Here is an 18,992-nt window from a genome sequence, read left to right on the forward strand (position 1 = left end):
TTCAGTTAAAATGATAACATGAAATTAGTAGGATTATTATTTTTAATGTTGTGATAATAATTTTGTAAAAGAATATACTGTGTGTATATATATATATATATATATATATATATATATATATATATATATATTTTGTAGAGTATACATTGTAATTATCTTCATTATTGTAGTATAGACCTATATCTAGCCTTTCCTATAGAAATATTAGAAATATAGAAAAGTTAACAGTATTGCAATATTTTCAGCCTTCTTCAGAAGGGTGTAATTAAAAAAAAATGAATGCTTCGTTCTCGGACAATATTTAAACATTAACCATGGAACTCATTGTAATCACAAGAGAACGTATTATCACAATCTAGTACATACAATCACGAAGCTCAATACGTAGGGAATATGCGTCCATAGATAGTTGCTAACCACTAGGATCGCTTCTATCGCCTCATCACAGACAATGCGAAATAGTACCGGCACAGGCTATTGTTCCTAGAACTCCCATCACCTCAAGCTTCCCCCCTGTTGGAAAATTATCCCCCTCTCATAAATTCATATTAAAATCCCTGCCAGGAATAATTCCTATCCCCTCCCCTCACAAAATATAATTTTATTACTTTAATACGAATATACTTCATAAAGTATAAAGTAAGCAAAGAAAATAATATTGATGTACTGTATTATCATCACCGGCAAGCTGACAACAATCAATAACTAAAGAATTACACATCTTATATTAAGCCTGCTCATGGATATTATTATTATTATTATTATTATTATTATTATTATTATTATTATTATTATTATTATTATTATTATCAAGATTGCAAGACAAGCAACTCAGTGTGACCAAGCGTTGAGCCGCATCGAACGAGGATAATAATAATTTTTTATATATGGTATTCTCTATAGGTTTCTATCCCCCTCCTCATCAGAAATCTTAATTCGCACTCTGTTGGTAACTATAGGCCTATTATTATTATTATTATTATTATTATTATTATTATTATTATTATTATTAGTGCCATCATCACCAATGACGTTGTCATTCAAATATAGTCTTTCGCTAATACATAAGGTTTTAGAAATATAATGTGTAATCTAGCAAGGCCAACATGTATTGTAGTTGGTCTTGAATCTCGCGCCAATGAAGGAAATTCAAAATCTCACTGCCGTAACATTCGTGGTTAATTTATCTCACAAACTGACATAATAATCAAACTTCCCTGCGCTATGGACGTCTCTTCTTATTTTAGAAATTTCACTAAACTGACTAGCAATGTGCCCTATTATTGTTCCTATGTACTAAATACACTGTTAAATTATCGACAATGTACGGAAATCGAAACTTTAACACATTATTTTAGCCCACGAAATCATAGGAGTTCGAACATCAGTTGGCTGCACTTGCAATAAGAATTTATACCATCAAAGATCGTACGTATGTAGTGTTAGAACGTAAACAGAAGAAGTTCTGTCGGTTTGGTTGTTTCGATTGTGGTGGTGTCGTCGTACTCCAAGGAAATTCGTTTTATCTCTTCCCCATTGTGCGGAAATATGTAAGCTTATATATATCGTATTCCTGTGAGTCATGGATAATATAGTTTCATCATAGAATAGACATTGGAAGAACTTGGTAAGTAAATGTTATTAATAAAGGGTGTGACTACTTCGCACGTGAACCGCTATTTCCTGACGTGGCCAGTTTTTAAACTGGAACAAAATTGCACTTTAATTGTGACATTAGATAGTATAACATGTACTGTTAGGTATGTAATACCGTCCTAGCAATCTATTTTCTTCCAACAGGAGTTCCTACTCTTCGTCGAGATAAGTTCTACATGACAAGTATGCAAAAAGTTCAGCAGAACATTGACATTACAAGCCTGCGTTAAAGAAGTGAAATGGGATTTGAATATGGCATTACGGTTATGTCAGAAAGACGCATTATAAAACTTTGTTATTGTTATAAGCAATGTATACAACGTACGATATGTTGGATCTTTTTTGTTCCGTAAAATAGTGACGATGTCATATGTGTCACCACCCGAATCAAGAAGTAGAGTTGAGAACATTAAGAAAAAGTTCGAAATTAGTAATAATGACTTATCCACATCACTCACTGATAATACGAATTTTACCAAAACCCCTCTTAACAAAAGTTCAGTGGCGACCAAACCACAGTCCAGTAATGGAGTTAAGGGTAATATTTCACCAAGAAAGAAGGTACAGTGCACTAGCTCCAGTCCCATTGAGATTCCAAAGAAGTCCCCAAATTCTGTATCCTCCGTAAAAGCACCTGTGACCGCTACTGCTAAAGCTGAGAGGCAGTACAGCAACCCATATGGAAAAAGTCATATTCGTCGTAGTCCAGCTTTTCGTTGTGATAAGATTGTGAAAGGTCGAAATGTGACTGGACAAACAGGCGGTATCCGAGAAAGAACTCGATCGGTAGTGGATAATAGAGTGAAACTATTTGAAGATGGTGAGAGTGTAAAGTCAGTAGTGAAAAAATTAACTTCAACTCCCCTTGTGTTTGCTGATACTGCAGAATCTGTTACCAAGCTATCCAGGCCACCATTACAGAAGCAATTAGCTGTTGAAGATGATGGCATTCAACCAGTGACGCTTGTGAACTCAGGGAAAATTTCATCTGCCAGTGTTGTATCAGATATTTCTTCTGTAAATAATCAAAGTGCGTCAAATCTCTTGAGCAATAAAGTTGTTGCAAGTAGTGAAACACGCCTTAAAAAGTCTGAAATAGTGCCTCCGTATACCGGTACCGGTAGTGTAGAGTTTAATAAACTGGGTACAGAATATGCTTCAGTTTCGAAAGTGTCAAACCAAGTCGCTGCAAAATCTTTTCTTCATAAGTACGAGCAGAATAAATTGAAGCTTTCGGCAGAAACGCAAAATATAAATAGTAATAGTTCTGTAGGAAGTCCTACAAATAGTAAAAGAATTCCGGAACAGAGGGAAGCCAGATTTCATCCTACAGCAATATCTATTGTGGACGGAAGTAAAGCAAATAATTGGAAAGATACTAATGATGTTAAACATGAAAAACTGTTACCAGATACTTTGCCAGAAGAAACTAGTTGTAAGCGTGACGTTACATTGACAGATACTTTGAAAGCTGCGTTGAAGGCACCTCTACCATCAGGCCCTCCACCAAAGAAACCACCAAGAACGTTTGCTCACAATTCACCATCCCAAAATATAGGCCACCATAATGTTTCCCCGCCAAATATCACAGCAAGTGCCATTGATACCGAATCAGGTAAACAGTTGAAGTATGTTAAAAGTGCTTTGGAAAAAGTGAATGTAGAAAAAACAGGAAAACCTGTAAGGTCGAAAACAGAATCACAGATAATGTTGAAGAAATTAGAAAATGTGTTACTAAATCATCAGCAAGGTGTAGGAGGTGTAGTGCTGAGACCGAGGAGCCCTTTGGTGAAAAGATTAGACAAAGCTACAGTTACGTACAACGATCCAGATTTAAGTGATGGAAAATCTGTCGGAAGAATAGGTCCTTTGCCAAACATACCACCTGAAAGCGAACATATAGCCGCGAACATTGAAAATAATTCTAATAAGTTTGGTGGTTGTCTAAATTTTAATTGTGTTTCTGCGGATTCCAGTAACCCCATGTATTCCCAAATTCATTTCTATGAAAAGGTTCCAGAAAAGCAGTCAGAATTCTTTGTCGATGTACCAAAAAATCAGTTATCAAAGAAAGTTATATCAAAACCATATGGGACATTACTTCATTGTAGGTCACGTAGTGAGGAACACATATATGCAGAACCATTTGATTACCTTAATAAAACTCAGAATCACAGACCCAGTGCTCATAAGAGGAGTCCCAATACAGCTATGAAGAGTGGCGAAAGTGTTGGTGATTTGTCTAAAATAGGAACTTTGCTTGAAGATCTTCAAAAACAGACATCCCCTCTGCTTAGTTCAAAAAATCCTACATCTAAAACAACTGTGCTACATTATTTGGTAAGTCCGAAAAATAAAATACTGTGAAATTTCCAGTTTTGGATGTGACCTCACTGTTGTATTACATAGATGTTTTTACTTAACCCCAGTGCACACCAATACATCCAGATGGAACAGCAGGAGTTGCTGAAAATGGTCTGATGGTTAGAAGTAATGAATCTAAAAAGATCGAAGCCATACTTCAGAAAAAAATTGCGGAAACACAAGTCAGTAATGAGACCCAAAGTGTAAGTGTAGACTCTGGCAGTGATGAGCGAAAGAAACCACCACTTTTAAGATTGGCTGCTTTGGTGAGGGGTGGACAATCCGGCACAGCAGTTGACATCCCGAGTAAAGTGGACAGAACGAAGGTGAGTTTCTTCAGAAGAATTGTCTTCTTGTGTGGCTTTGGTGCAATGAGGGATACAAGTAAACGAGAATTGGCGACTGTGGTTTCAAGATTTCTTTACGTCTTGGATGCTGTTACTTGGGTCTGCAGTGAATTTGCCAGAGGAATCTGTGAAATGGTTTGCTGTTTGCATGTATTGCACGTTTGAGTGTTTTGTTGCACTGTGTTGTTTGACTAGGCCTACTGTGCATGTCTTATGCAAATTTGTATACATTTTTGTGTTACTATAATAAAATGTAGTTTATATTCTTGTAGGACAATTGTGGAAATATCTTGCCAGTTGTTTCAGGTTGTTAGAAAATTTCCGTAAGTACAGCGCCGTCATTTTACCTGGGCTCACTTTCAGTGGTGCCGTGGCTGCAGGCACAAACCGCTTGCCTGCCGACACTCCAATCCCGATGTTGTCTGTAGTTAGCAGACCGATGTGATGCACATAAAGATAAATCGGATGAGGCTAATTTAGTACCATTATTTTGAAAACTAAATAATCAGGAATGCTTCTAACATTCTTTTCAAAAAAGCTGTTGAAATTGTTTTCGTTGTGCTTCAAGACAGATGTTTCAGTGTCGTAACAAATTTTAATTCAAACATTGCAACTCTTTGTGCGAAATGTTGTCTATTTATTCCTGTACTGTCATTTGGGGTAACTTTGCAGGTACCACTTCTATCACATTTTTATACTTACCTGAAATAGGCCTGCTGTCTATTGAAATTAATGTTTAAAAGTAGGGTAAATTATTTCAGAAAACTACAGTACTTATTTTATGGGTTAAGACATAATAAACATCAAAAACATATTTTAAATAGGTGAAATATGACATTTAATGGTGGTACAAAGTTATACGGCTAATTGGGATAACTTTGTACCTATCACATAATGTGTTTTCCTATTAAATTTAATTCTCTGTATTTCCCTTCAAATTCAAGGTAACTTTTGACCATACAGTAAGAAAATAGGCCTAAATGAAATTTTATTTCATATTAAGTCACAAAAAACAGTTTATTGAAAACGAACTTTATAATCGAGTACTAAATCATCTTTTCCTCTGTTAAAAGACGTTTACGATTTTTTCCTTAATATTGCATTTAATACTGTTCCTGTAGTTTTGAATGTGTTGATTATTTAATGAACTATATACGTGTGTTAGACATCAACCCCAGGAAAGCATTCCCGAAATGCTCTACAATACTGAGCAGATGATTCATTTTTTATAAAGTTACAACAAATGAAACACTTTGTTCTGTACTAAATTTCTGCACCATGACTCATTCACTTACAACCCGACTGACTTGCGTACTGTAATTATTGCTAACCATTCATAGGCGGGCACACACTACTTGGCCAAGGAAGTGAGTCCAAGTAAAATGTCGGCTCTGTAGTTGTACTCCATCCTAGTCGTTATTTATGTATATATATACTTTGATAAAGTTTATGGTTAGAATCTTAGTGAGGTAAAACTTCCTTTTCTAGTTTCTTGTACTGTATGTACAGATCTCGTATTATATCTATGCCACTGAGCAGTGTCACAGTTTACGATGAGAGGGAAGAGAGAGAACAGAAGTTTGCAATGCTAAAAGCATTGTTCTGTTGCTCACGAACAAGATAAATCATTTGAAATTTACTGGTCACTCACTGGCAGAGATATAATAAAAGAACTGTAGTCATGTAATCCTGCATGTTGGCATTCAGTCTGATTTTATGAATGCCTGGGCTGTGTATGAAAAAATTAAGTTTGAAATCTTACAAGCAAAAGAAAAAAATGAAACCGATAATTATTATAAAGAATTTTTCATCATATTAAGAAGTTACAATTACGATAGAGATTTATTCCTTTTATAAAATGAATTACAAAAGGAAATGTTAAATAATTTTCTTTACTCTATTTCGTTTGACAATATCTGACAGGAGAAGTAAACATTGTCGACAGAGAAGGAGATAAGTATAATTGCTATTCAACCAATGGAAAAGGTCTCATTCCAGCTTATCTTTAAGTTGGGCTGGGGTAGAACGCTTCATACCTCCCAAATTTAAGTCAGGCATGGAATGAGACCTTTGCCATTGGTTGAATAGCAATTATACTTCTCTCCTCTTCTGGTGGCAATGTTTACATCTCCTGTAAAACATTATAGAACGAACTATAGTAGGCTTATATGTATTTACATATCAGTAATGGTATATTTCGTTGTATGTTACGTGTATTATGGAAGAAGTTTTATTCATCAGATGAACATAAAACAAGACATTCTTAATAAAAAATTATCATTTTATGTCTGACATGTCCATGTTCCCTGAATTTCGCATTTATTCCAGGCCTACTCACAGTTGACAGAGAAATAGGTGGCCGATTTGGATGACCATCATTAAAAAGTGTGTCTAAAGCTATGGTTTGTTTACGGCAATCATCATCGGACGCACATCACCAGCAATTATAAATGCTGGCGATGATAGTCAGGAAGTGGTTTCTTTATCAGCATACATCGCTGTAAATTCTTGTTTGTTTTGCTGCAACAACTCGATTCAATATTTCTACATGGCCTTCTCTAAATATCTATTGTTGAACATGTATGCGGCGATGTGCATCCTGAATCTGCTTCAGAAGCAACCTCCAGCAATCTTAGTCGTGTCCAACAGTCTACATTGGCGATCATCATTGTAGAGAAAGTGTGCGCATTCATTTTAACGGCTGGCAACTCCAGGCAACAAATCACCAGCGATGATTGCCATAAACAAACTGCAGTATACTTCCGTTTGTGTGTATCTTGTGTCACCAAATCCTGTCTTCATCAAAATCTAATTTCTCTTATTTTTTGTTAAGAATACCTTATTTAATATTGATTTCATCAATAAAACTGTTTCCATAATATAGGGACTAACAAAATATATCAACAATAAAATTATTACTATGGTAACCATAATCATAGTGCTTCTGTACAGTACAAGACAAATTAAATTAATATTACATCAAAAATATGCTTTCAGATAATATAAAAAACCATAGAGTGTCATTTTAAAATGTTCTCGATGACGTCATAACTCGCACAACAATAGTTAAAAAATATTTTGTTTCCATAAAAATATTCCTTTCTAAACATGAAGTTTGACATTTTGTGCTTTTTATCCAAAATCACCTCATTTAATTTTAATTACAGTTATGTGTTACTTTTGAAACACCGTGTATGTTACTGGTACTGTACTCTGTTACTATGTAATGTCATAATTGTTACTGTATATGGAATTTCAGGTATAACCATAGCTAAATATCTAATGGTTAGTTAGTCACTAGTTTGCAATGCCAAGTTCATGACTTTCATATCATTCTTCTTGCTTCCTAGTATAGACTAGTTTGACTTCTTGATTTTTTGGTTTTGTAGAATTCTTGCCTTTGCATAATGCCCAGTTTCTGGATTGTAGTTATTTGATTAGATATAAATGGTGTGTCAGACAGTTGTAGGCCTAGATCCTAAATTTAGCAGCATTTAATTAATGAATAAATTCAGTCATGTAGGTCCTGACTTTACTTCTGCAATCCTACCTTCGTGATATTATGTTTTTTGACTTAGTAGTATAGCACTTGCCACATATTTTGAACTACAGTATACATAGGGTTACCACAGTCTAGTATATAAAGTCACGAAGCTTGAGTTGTGAGAGTGCTGGGAACAATAGACTGTGCCGGTACTATTTCGCATTGTCTGTAATGAGGCGATATTAGCGATCCTAGTGGTTAGCAACTATCTATGGATGCATATTTACTACGTATTGAGCTTCGTGACTGTATATACTAGACTGTGGGGTCTATAGGAGGACATGGAATCTAAAATAAGAGGACATTGCTGAAAAAGGAGGACTTTTTAAAAATTAGATGAACAAAATTAAAGATAAAAACAACAGCTCACCTTAGTTCTCCAGGACATGTCCTTGAAGTTATATTTCACCATGATGATACCTTTGACTGTCTCCGTTACCATACGATTTCGTTCTTTTGTCCATTGAGCAGATATTAGGGAAAATAGTCTGTCAGCACTTCCATTGTGACTTGGGATAAATAAATAGAATTGACATTTTTAAGAGTTCTGAGAAAGTTTCAGTGCTTGCAGGGGTATTGGAATTGAAGAATTTGCACCATTGTTTATCTAAACTTAAATCTTTGTCCAAATTAACTTGATTGGCATATCTTTGTACACTGCAGAATAAAATTGATAAAATAGCTTAGAATCCTGAATAGTGACGTTTTTAGAGTGTAAGAATTCAATGAATGTCAATAGGTCATATTTTATGTTTTTTTATGTGGTCCAGCTTCAACCATTGAAAGCAGTTAAATTCTTTCATAGGTTTTCACCATTTGTTTAGATATTCTATGCATAATAGTAATAAGTACAGTGTAGTAAATCTATATACGGTGTTACCTAGACAAAAAAGGTCTTATGCAGTGCAGCATTTCAATTAGAAAAAAGCTTGTGAAAAGTGCAAAACGACATTATAATAGAATCACCATGACTCAGTGCTAGCACACTGGGTATATAAACCAGAGGGCCCGGGTTCAAACCCCATTTAATTCACTCTGAATTTAAAGCCCTAACTTGTATTGGTGGTGCACTCTGGATAGTCTCTGAAGAACTAAGTGGTCTATGTTTCTTGGCACTAGCAACATCTCATGAAGCCGAGGCGAATAGTAACAACTTAAAGAGCCCTGATATTGGAGGGAAAAAAATTGTAATAGAAGTAGAAAGACAATGATGAAAAAGTAATGGAACGGAGAAAAATTCTCTCCGGCTCTGGGATATGAACCTGGGTTTTCAGCTCTACATGCTGATGCTTTATCCACTAAGCCACACTGGATACCACCCCGGCGTCGGACAGAATCGTCTCAGATCAAGTTCCAACTCTTGGGTTCCCTCTAGTGGCCCCCCTCTGCACTACGTCATAGATGTCTATGAACGTAGGACCAAAGTCCACACATGTGCTGAGGTGCACTCATTATGAGTGACTAGTTGGCCGGGATCCGACGGGATAAGCGGAAGAGGGAACCCAAGAGTTGGAACTTGATCTGAGACGATTCTGTCCGATGCCGGGGTGGTATCCGGTGTGGCTTAGTGGATAAAGCATCAGCATGTAGAGCTGAAAACCCGGGTTCAAATCCCGGCGCCGGAGAGAATTTTTCTCCGTTCCATTACTCTTTCATTGTATGATAACGCAGAATATCTGCATGGAAATATCATATGTACTTCGGTACATTAAAATAATATAGTAGAAAGACAGGTCATGCCACTATCATCTAAAAAAAAAAAAATAAAATAAAAAGGCTGAAAATGAGAAAATCAGTTGCTAAATCAGTGGTTAAAATGTCATGCTGTAGTCATATGGCTCTTTCTGACCCAAAAAATATGGTAAGCTTACTTCTGATATTCGATTTTTGTCATTTCTTATTACAAAACTGTGATGGTTATCGAAACAACAATAATGATTTCTTTTAACCAAAGTTATGATTACAATTTACAAAAATAAAACCTAGCTAGGCCTATATATAAACGTCTTCCTGTCAGGTTATAACTAGTGATAGGTAAATTATGAATGTTTATATTCTGAACCATGCCTACTAGCAGTAGTATGGGAAGAAGAATTTTCACAATCTATGGAATGCAACAAAATTTCTATATTTGTAATGTTTTGATAAAATTTTCATATTTTTGACAAGCCTATTTTGCACGATTTTTCCTGTATGTTAATATTTCTATATGTAGGCCTACCATTGAACCAGGCTTTCCAGATATTATAAGGAGACATTAGAGAGTTATTCAGGAAACACGTCAAAAACCCAAGCCACCCATTCCATCATCATTCCAGGATTCCCAAGAGCAAGTGAAATCTCCAATTTCTCCTTTAGAGCCATTGCTTGAAGAAAGAGCAGTGAAATACCAGCAAATATTGAACTGCCAAATAGCCTATACTGAAGTTCGATGCAAGTATGCTTCCATTATATCATGTGATGTGGAGTGATCTTTTACATCGTACAAAACAGTATTAACTAACAGATGTAATCATTTGTGAGAAAAAATAGAAAAGTTACTTCTGTTGTATTGTAACCAGTGTTGAGTTCAGCCAATATAAGTGTTATCTTTCTCTCTTACTTACTTACTTACTTACTGGCTTTTAAGGAACCCGGAGGTTCATTGCCACCCTCACATAAGCCCGCCATTAGTCCCTAACCTGAGCAAGATTAATCCAGTCTCTATCATCATATCCCACCTCCCTCATCCATTTTAATATTATCTTCCCATCTACGTCTCGGCCTCCCCAAAGGTCTTTTTCCCTCCGGCCTCCCATCTAACACACTATATGTATTTCTGGATTCGCCCATACGTGCTACATGCCCTGGCCATCTCAAACGTCTGGATTTAATGTTCCTAATTATGTCAGGTGAAGAATACAATGCGTGCAGTTCTGTGTTGTGTAACTTTCTCCATTCTCCTGTAACTTCATCCCTCTTAGCTGCAAATATTTTCCTAAGTACCTTATTCTCAAACACCCTTAACCTATGTTCCTCTCTCAAAGTGAGAGTCCAAGTTTATCAACCATAAAGAACAACCGGTAATATAACTGTTTTATAAATTATAACTTCCAGATTTTTTGACAGCAGACTGGATGATAAAAGCTTCACAACCGAATAATAACAGGCATTTCCCATATTTATTCTGCGTTTAATTTCCTCCCGAGTATCATTTATATTTCTTACTGTTGCTCCAAGATATTTGAACTTCTTCACCTCTTCGAAAGATAAATCTCCAATTTTTATATTTCCATTTCGTACAATATTCTCGTCTCTTCAGTGTAAAAAATTAAGTTACCAGTAGGCCTACCTAGTTGTTGCATTCAGGTAAAAGGTTTGACGATGCTGAAAAACTGTAATTATACAGATTTGTTGTATTTTATTTGGTAGTATATTAAATGTCCCACTCCTTGGTATCTTATTTTAAGGCATCATGTTTAGGACGACTCACATTACGGAATGCGTGCTGGTTCGAGCCCTCATAGGGGAAGAAATTTCTGCCAGTGTATAGTACATCATGATGCATTTGGAGACCTATGATAGCAAAATCCGATTATGACAACCAGCTATAATGGCTGGGGGGATCATCGTGCTAACCACACAATACCTCCAATCTGGTTGGATGATCATTTACCTCAATGGAAGCATGTGCATGTGAGGCTAGCAGTGTGCTGGTGGTCAGTCCTGGGGGCTGTAGCAACATGAATTTTTTTTAATATATTGAATATAGACAAAACTATTAATCAGCAATATTGTTGTTCAGTAAAGCAATAAAATTTTCCCTACGTAAACAAAAATCTCAAAATCCTTTAAATGTACTAGGATATCATGGAAAACCTGTAAAAATTATACAGATGCCCATTAAAAAAAAATATAAATCTATCGCGAAATTCTGTAATTCTATAAACAAGACCAAAGAAAACACCATTTTTTTCTTTTAACAATTTCGTACTATGAATAGTATAGAGTATCGGTACTAAGCACATGATTTTACTTTCTGGCACCCAATGCTGTCCACAAAATAACCTAGAACTATTTACCTATTAAGTAATGAATGGATATCAGCGCCATAATGGCATGTGCCGATGAGACATGCAATTTAAGTAGTTCAGTTTGCTCGAGAGGTCCGTGCAAATTTCTCGTCAAGGTATTTAGGGACCTGAACTGCACCAGCAAGAAAGCATTTCTAGTGCTAGTGTAGGTGCAAATTTCTGGACAGTGTGTGTTTAGGGGCCGCACCATTAAGAAAGCATTTTTAATGTCAGTGTAGGTAGATTGTTGTTGAAGGAGGTCGTATTTCGGTAAGTCATGTTTTACATTTAAATGGTGATCCATTCGCTTGTGCCATCTGATGTTGACAATAAGGCGGTGATATAGAGTCCTAGGTGGAAAATATTAGGTGCCGGAAAGTAAAACCACAGTTTAATATCGTAGTCACGAAGATTGAGGTGATTTTTTTTTTTTTTGCATTTCTCGCAATACAGCGCTCCAAGCGGTTAGCAACTGAGAGTACTAGGAACAATACACTGTGCCGGTATTATTTCGCATTGTCTGTGATGCGATAGTAGCGATCCTAATGGCTAGCGACTAAAGTTCAACTGTCATTGGATGCATATTCCGTACGTATTGAGCTTCGCGACTATGTACTAGATTGTGGTAAAACCACGTACTTAGTACTCTGTATCATTCGTAGTATGCAGTTAAAGAAAAAAATAGTGCCTCCTTTAATCTACTTCTGTAGAATTACCCGAAATCCTTTAAAGATAACACAGATTAAAAAAATACTTAAAACGAAAAACGCAGGTCCCAGTAAATATACAATATACGGTACTTCAGTGTTCATTTATTGAAAGTATGCAATGAATTTTGCTGCATTTACCGGTATGCTGAAATAATTAATTTTAGCGGGAAATATGATAGAAGTAGCACGCTGCTGGGTTTTTCTGTATGTGATGTATAGCCACGACGAATGAGATTTTAAAAACCAGGAAGTTGTTTGCCAATCTCAATCTACTTAAACATAATACTGCATAAGGAAATGGTTATGGCATTGGTGACAGGAACTGCATGTGATACTTCTTATCACTAACAAGTTTACCAACATGAATCTCAAGTTCTGTATCCCTCTATGTAGTTTATGGAATTGACAGAACTATAAACATATTGGTATTCTTGCGTCATGTGGAACCTCATACATTTTAGAGTTCATTGACAGTGCTGTTTTATACTTAAGATATTATATTGACAGGAATTGAAGTAAAGATTAAGATCGTGTTAGCGTAGTTCTTACAGAAATAAGACATTAAACTTCAATAAACATAATTCTTTGAATACAGTACTGAGTTATTACTTCAACAAAAAATGTAATCGTTAAGACGTTAGACATTAGTTATTGCAGTTAACCTCAATGATACCGGTACATTCCATTGTTATTAGACGTTACTGCTAAAATTTTATCAACATGGACATGATTGGCATATATTTCAGCTTAAAAACGATCTGGTATTAGTTAAAAATTAAGTAACTTATTTCGAACTTCCACTATCTGTTCATATAATGCTTTTGAATGTAGTGCACTAGGACTAAAATATTGATTAGTGGTTATAAAACTACTTGAAATAGTGTTTAAGTTACGAAGTATTATTCCAGTATATTATTCAAAACGTTGAAATGCTTTATCCAGCTTAATACGAAAATTTAAAATGGAACATTCCAATACCGGTACTGAATTGACACTTACGTCTCTGCCATATGATAAAGTGCTGTCGTCATGCTTAGCACAAGATGTAAGTACAATAGTTACAAATTACAATCCTGCTGTTTTATTTGCATATGTATGCTCTTTTGTGTATTTAGCTTTTCTTTCAAGTTTGTTAAAAAGATAAGTGATAGCAATGAGTTCAGTTGCCTATTTAACTGCTGGCTTATTTAGCGTCGATGGGATTGGTGATAGCGAGATGGTATTTGATTAGATGAGGCCGAGGATTAGTCATGGATTACCTGACATTCGTCTTACGATTGGGGAAAACGTAGGAAAAAAAACCAAGCGGAAATCGAACCCGCACCCAAGCTCAACTTCGGATCAGGAGACAAACGTCTCAGCTGACTGAACTATGCCGGTGAAAAAAAAAAGTAAGTTGACAATACTAAAACTATGAAAAAAAGGTACATACGTAATATAATCTAAAATCTGTAGCTAATATATATTTTTACGTGGTAGAAAAGTTGTCACTGTATTTAACCATGTCCATTGCCACCGGGTATTTACCCATTGCAGTGTAAATAAATAAATACATAACATACATACATGTTTGGTAAAGAAGCTATTATCTGCTGTAGACTTCCTACTGGAAGTTTCTCTTGGATTATTATCATGACATGAAATGTAAATGGAATGTTCAGAAAATTGTCTCAGATCAAATTCAGCCCAAAGTGAAATTCTTTAGCAGTAAACGGTAGTTTCATAATCGTAACTACCTTGGATTCACAAAATAGTAATAAATGTATTTCGTTTAGGCTGATGACCATTCTATAGTATGAGATGCTAGTGGTCTTAATTAAAAATAATTGAAATTCGACAAATTTTAATAGATACAGAAAGTCATTGATTATGTTTGCACTCGCACTAGAATAACTACAGCTTAATGTTTCTAGTAATAGGCAATGTGTACGTATGTGTAAAAATTGTTCAAAGATCCACCTGGCAAGAATTTTCAGAATTTTTAGTTTGTTCGATAAATTAAAAAAGATTGAATTCCTCGCAAAAATAATATAATACTAATAAAAGGTAAAGAATATTGTAATTTTTTTTATCTCGTTGGTGGACACAAAATAAGGAAACCCAACGAGGTATCTCAGTGGTAACGCACTAGACTCGCATTCGGGAGGTTTCAGGTTCGATCGCCGGTGCCGATCAGCCTGGTCGAAATTTTTTCTGTGGTTCCTCGACTGAATATAACTTATTTTTAGTTAAATAATGTCAGATTGAACTCCAATTACCACGGAGTACAGTAATAGACAGTACAACCGCGCATTGCCAACCGTAAACTATAGACAGTCATATATGACGTAGGAGTTATAGCGACTGTAAAGAAATAAAGATTAAAAAAAGTTGAAATAAAGATTGTATTAAGATAAATTTTAACAGGTTTAGACATAATTTGAATTTAGGAAAAAAATCTATTGATGAAAAAGAAGACGGGGTAGAAGTTATGTTATATTTATTTGATATGTTTTATTCCTTTTTAAGATATTGAAAGATATTGTTTAATAATAATGATGATGATTTATTTAACCTGGCAGAGTTTAATCTTTATCTTGTGGACTTATCCTCCTCCGGATAATCCAGATAAGCGGATATGTTTGTAAATGTATATGTATGTATTTCTTCAATATAAGATGTTACAATTTTTATTTTTGTGGACGAAATATACTAGTCCTCACTTAGTGAACCGAAAAGAGAGAGAGAGAGAGTGTGCGTGCGTGCTCGTGTGTGGAAATCTATTATTAATACTTCAGAATATATAAGCAATCAGAGCTTGACATTCCTTTTCAGTGGCCAACTCATGCTGCTTTGATAAATCTGAAATGTTTATTTTACTCATCTTCCGTTATCATAATATTTTTGAGATAACGATCTTGTTAAGACAACCAGTTGAAGTTCAAATTCTTTGAGATTATTTACTTTTGTTATCTGTAGAGTATCTCATTAGTATAAGATAACTAGAATTATGCTTGATGCAATCCATGCTATTCAGCATTATTAGAATTTCGGGTATAAGAAATACGATAATAGGAAGCATAATATCCGTGTAATTTATATGGATTAAAACTGGATCTACCTGCTAAATATCATTCAACAAAAATAATGGATATTATGAACTATATTTATGTAATTTAATTTTTTTTAATTTATTTATACACGCTTTAACATTCTGTGGTCATATTGCGTGTTTAGGATCTTTCGATATACCAGTAGACCGTTTTTACTATTGCTGAGTTACTGTTTCTATTGTGTGTTGCAGATGACTTGTTTTTTTAATAATAATAATAATAATAATAATAATAATAATAATAATAATAATTATTTATTTAACCTGGCAGAGTTAAGGCCATACGGCCTTCTCTAACACTCAACCAGGAGTAAAAACTGCGTTATAGAAACACTACAAATTTACAAAGTACACACAAAACTGAATAAGATAATAATAATAAAATGTAAACAACAAGTAAGAAGAAATCAGACATAATATATAACATACAGAAAGAAAGAAAAAAGCATAATAAAATGTCAACAGCAGGCCAAAAATAAATGAGGCCTACAAAGTATAAAAAATAAGACAATTATTGATAATAATAATAATAATAATAATAATAATAATAATAATAAATAAAATAATAATAACAGGCCTAACAGTAATAATAATACTAATAGTAATACAATAGTGCAGTACAAAGCATACAATGAATACAATATTTTTAAGTATACACAGTAAGGAAAATTATGTTTATATATAGCTCAACTTATCACATTAGAGATATACCATTATCGGAAAATATGAAAACAAAAATATAAAATAAGTTAAATATCACTAGAACATAAAAAAAAGTGAATACGTGGAAACATGCAATACAACACTTGTCATAATAGTAAGTTAGTTTGGCAACTCGTCATAAGATAATTTTCTAACTTGGATTTGAAAGATTTCAATGTTCGGCAGCCCTTGACTTCAGGCGGCAGAGAGTTCCAGTGACGATTTAGATTTTTTTATTATTATGATATTGGTGATTGAGGCGGTGATGAAACATGATATGTAAATTTCCAATCCGACATTTGCCTTTTGTGACTGAGGAAAACCATGAAAAACCCAATCAAATTGGTCGGCCACGGGATTTGAACCTGAGACCTCCCGAATGCGAGTCTCAAATGCTACCGTCTGAACCAACTTGCTCGATAATTTAATTTTAATACTGCCGAAAAATTAAAGTGAAATTAATATGAACTTATTGTAATTTTTAAGTATTTTTAATGTAAAATAGACATTTATTATATTCTCATTAGAGAAAGTATTGTGGTATTGCAAAAAAAAAAAAATCAGTTTCGATATTTTCACGGAAATACAAATTTTCAGCATCCCTGATAACGTAAATGCGCATGTGCAGTGATGTCTCCTACACTATTAGACGGATTTTATTCATTATCCACGAATGTAGCATATGAAATGTGAATTTTGGTAAAACAAAATTAATGGTTCTTTATTTGAAATCAAAAAATACACAATGATTTAGTCAAAATCGGCTCAAAAAATTTTCTTTTCAATTTTGATTGTTCCATTGATGAAGTTATAAATAACATTATGCAGTCGGTGTATTCCCATAAGTTCCATGTTAGAGGAATTATTTGCTATTTAGGCTACATAATGATGATCTAAAAATTTTTTGTCTAAAAAAAATTTTGGGCTTAAGGGGAGGCAGAGGTGAATATTTCAGAATCCACAAAATTTGTCCGATTTGTTTGAAATTGATCATGGATACTAAGTATGTTATTAGTAATGGACATACCAAGTTTCAACTTTCCAAGTAAAATAGTTCTGTAAATATTAATAATATTATAAAACTTTATATCGTTTGATATAAAATGCTCCATGCACCATATTGTAAGAAATTTTCAATATTTATTTTTATTTATATGTTCAGAGAAGGTATATAAATAATGATAAGTATTAGTTTATTATGGGAATAATATAGTAATACAGTTATCTTGGTTTTAATTTCATACTTACTTTTAAGGGCACAAAATCAAAAACTAACATCGGGACATTAAAATAAAGATAATAAAAATGAAAAAAAAAAAAAAAAACAAATTTTCATTTTTTCTTCAGTTTTGTTCGAAAATTTCACCTCTGCCTCCCCGTAAGATCCGAATTACTTTTTAAAAGTCACGTAACCTATACACTACGGAAATAGAGAAACAATCATACTAAATTTTTATTAGCTACAGAATTATATCTTCAATTGAAAGTTTTTTTGAGGCATAACTTTTAGTATAGGATCAAAAATTGCAAGTCTGTTCCGTCTAGTAACTTACCACAATGGAAGGATTAGAACCCAGTATATATTTAAAAATATTTAATAACAAACCTTTTCAACCACATTGGGTTATTTAACACTCAAATATTTCAACTGTCATGAAAAAATCTCATTGTAGTGGAAGGTTATATACTCTTGACTGCCAATTGTAAACATTTGCTGGTCACCAGGGTAATTCAGGCCTAATGATCTGGAGGTGCACGTGGGTGTGGGTTCAATATCTGGTTGAGGTTCTTCAAACTGTAAGACGAATGTCATGTAGCTAATTACATGACGAATCCTCGATCTCATCTTGTCAAATACCATCCCATTATCATCAATTTCATTGGAACTGGGTAACCTAGTAGTTGATACAGCGTCATTAAATAACCAACAAAAAATGAACATTTGCTTTGTATTAGAGATGGTTTCTCCATGAATTATTTTCTCTTGAATGATTGTTTTACTGTTTTTTTTTTTCAAAAGTAATGCAGATTTTCTCATATGAAAGACTAATACCTTTTCATATGGCTCTCCGTTTCATCACTGAACAAGTAATAACTGCTTTACTGTGTTAATATTATGATAAATTATATTAAATTTGACAAAGGATTTATTTATTACGTTTAGAATGAGGAATAGTATCATATGCTTTCATGTATAGGCTACCATGACATGTTTAGATCTCATTGCTGTTTATTATTATTATTATTATTATTATTATTATTATTATTATTATTATTATCATCATCATCATCATCATCATCAAACATTATAAGTGGCAATTTTAATTAGGTAATATAGCTGCTACTGCTTAATAACACTGCTGCCACTTTTCTTACTGATATCACAGTCTACTATATACAGTCACGAAGCTTGAGTTTTGAGGGTGCTAGAAACAATAGACTGTGACGGTACTATTTTGCATTGCCTGTATTGAGGCGATATTAGCGATCCTAGTGGTGAGCAACTGTCTAATGTTTGCATATTTA

The 18,992-nt window shown here is 34.1% G+C and overlaps 1 protein-coding gene and 1 non-coding gene across 2 annotated transcripts in view; both read left to right on the top strand.

Annotated features, from left to right (window-relative positions):
* Positions 1–1,435: 1,435 nt before the first annotated feature.
* Positions 1,436–18,992, top strand: part of LOC138702003 (uncharacterized) — a 65,660-nt gene continuing 48,103 nt past the window's right edge. Inside the window, exons 1-3 of the mRNA XM_069829470.1 lie at positions 1,436–1,627; positions 1,801–3,996; positions 4,086–4,346. Coding sequence (XP_069685571.1) covers positions 2,020–3,996; positions 4,086–4,346 — 2,238 coding nt within the window. The 5' untranslated portion in view covers positions 1,436–1,627; positions 1,801–2,019. The remainder of the gene's footprint in view (positions 1,628–1,800; positions 3,997–4,085; positions 4,347–18,992) is intronic.
* Positions 9,465–9,536, top strand: TRNAY-GUA (transfer RNA tyrosine (anticodon GUA)). The gene has a single exon. It is a non-coding gene; the product is annotated as a tRNA-Tyr (tRNA).

Source organism: Periplaneta americana, chromosome 6 (assembly GCF_040183065.1).
Source record: "Periplaneta americana isolate PAMFEO1 chromosome 6, P.americana_PAMFEO1_priV1, whole genome shotgun sequence".
Taxonomy (NCBI): Eukaryota; Metazoa; Arthropoda; class Insecta; order Blattodea; family Blattidae; genus Periplaneta; species Periplaneta americana.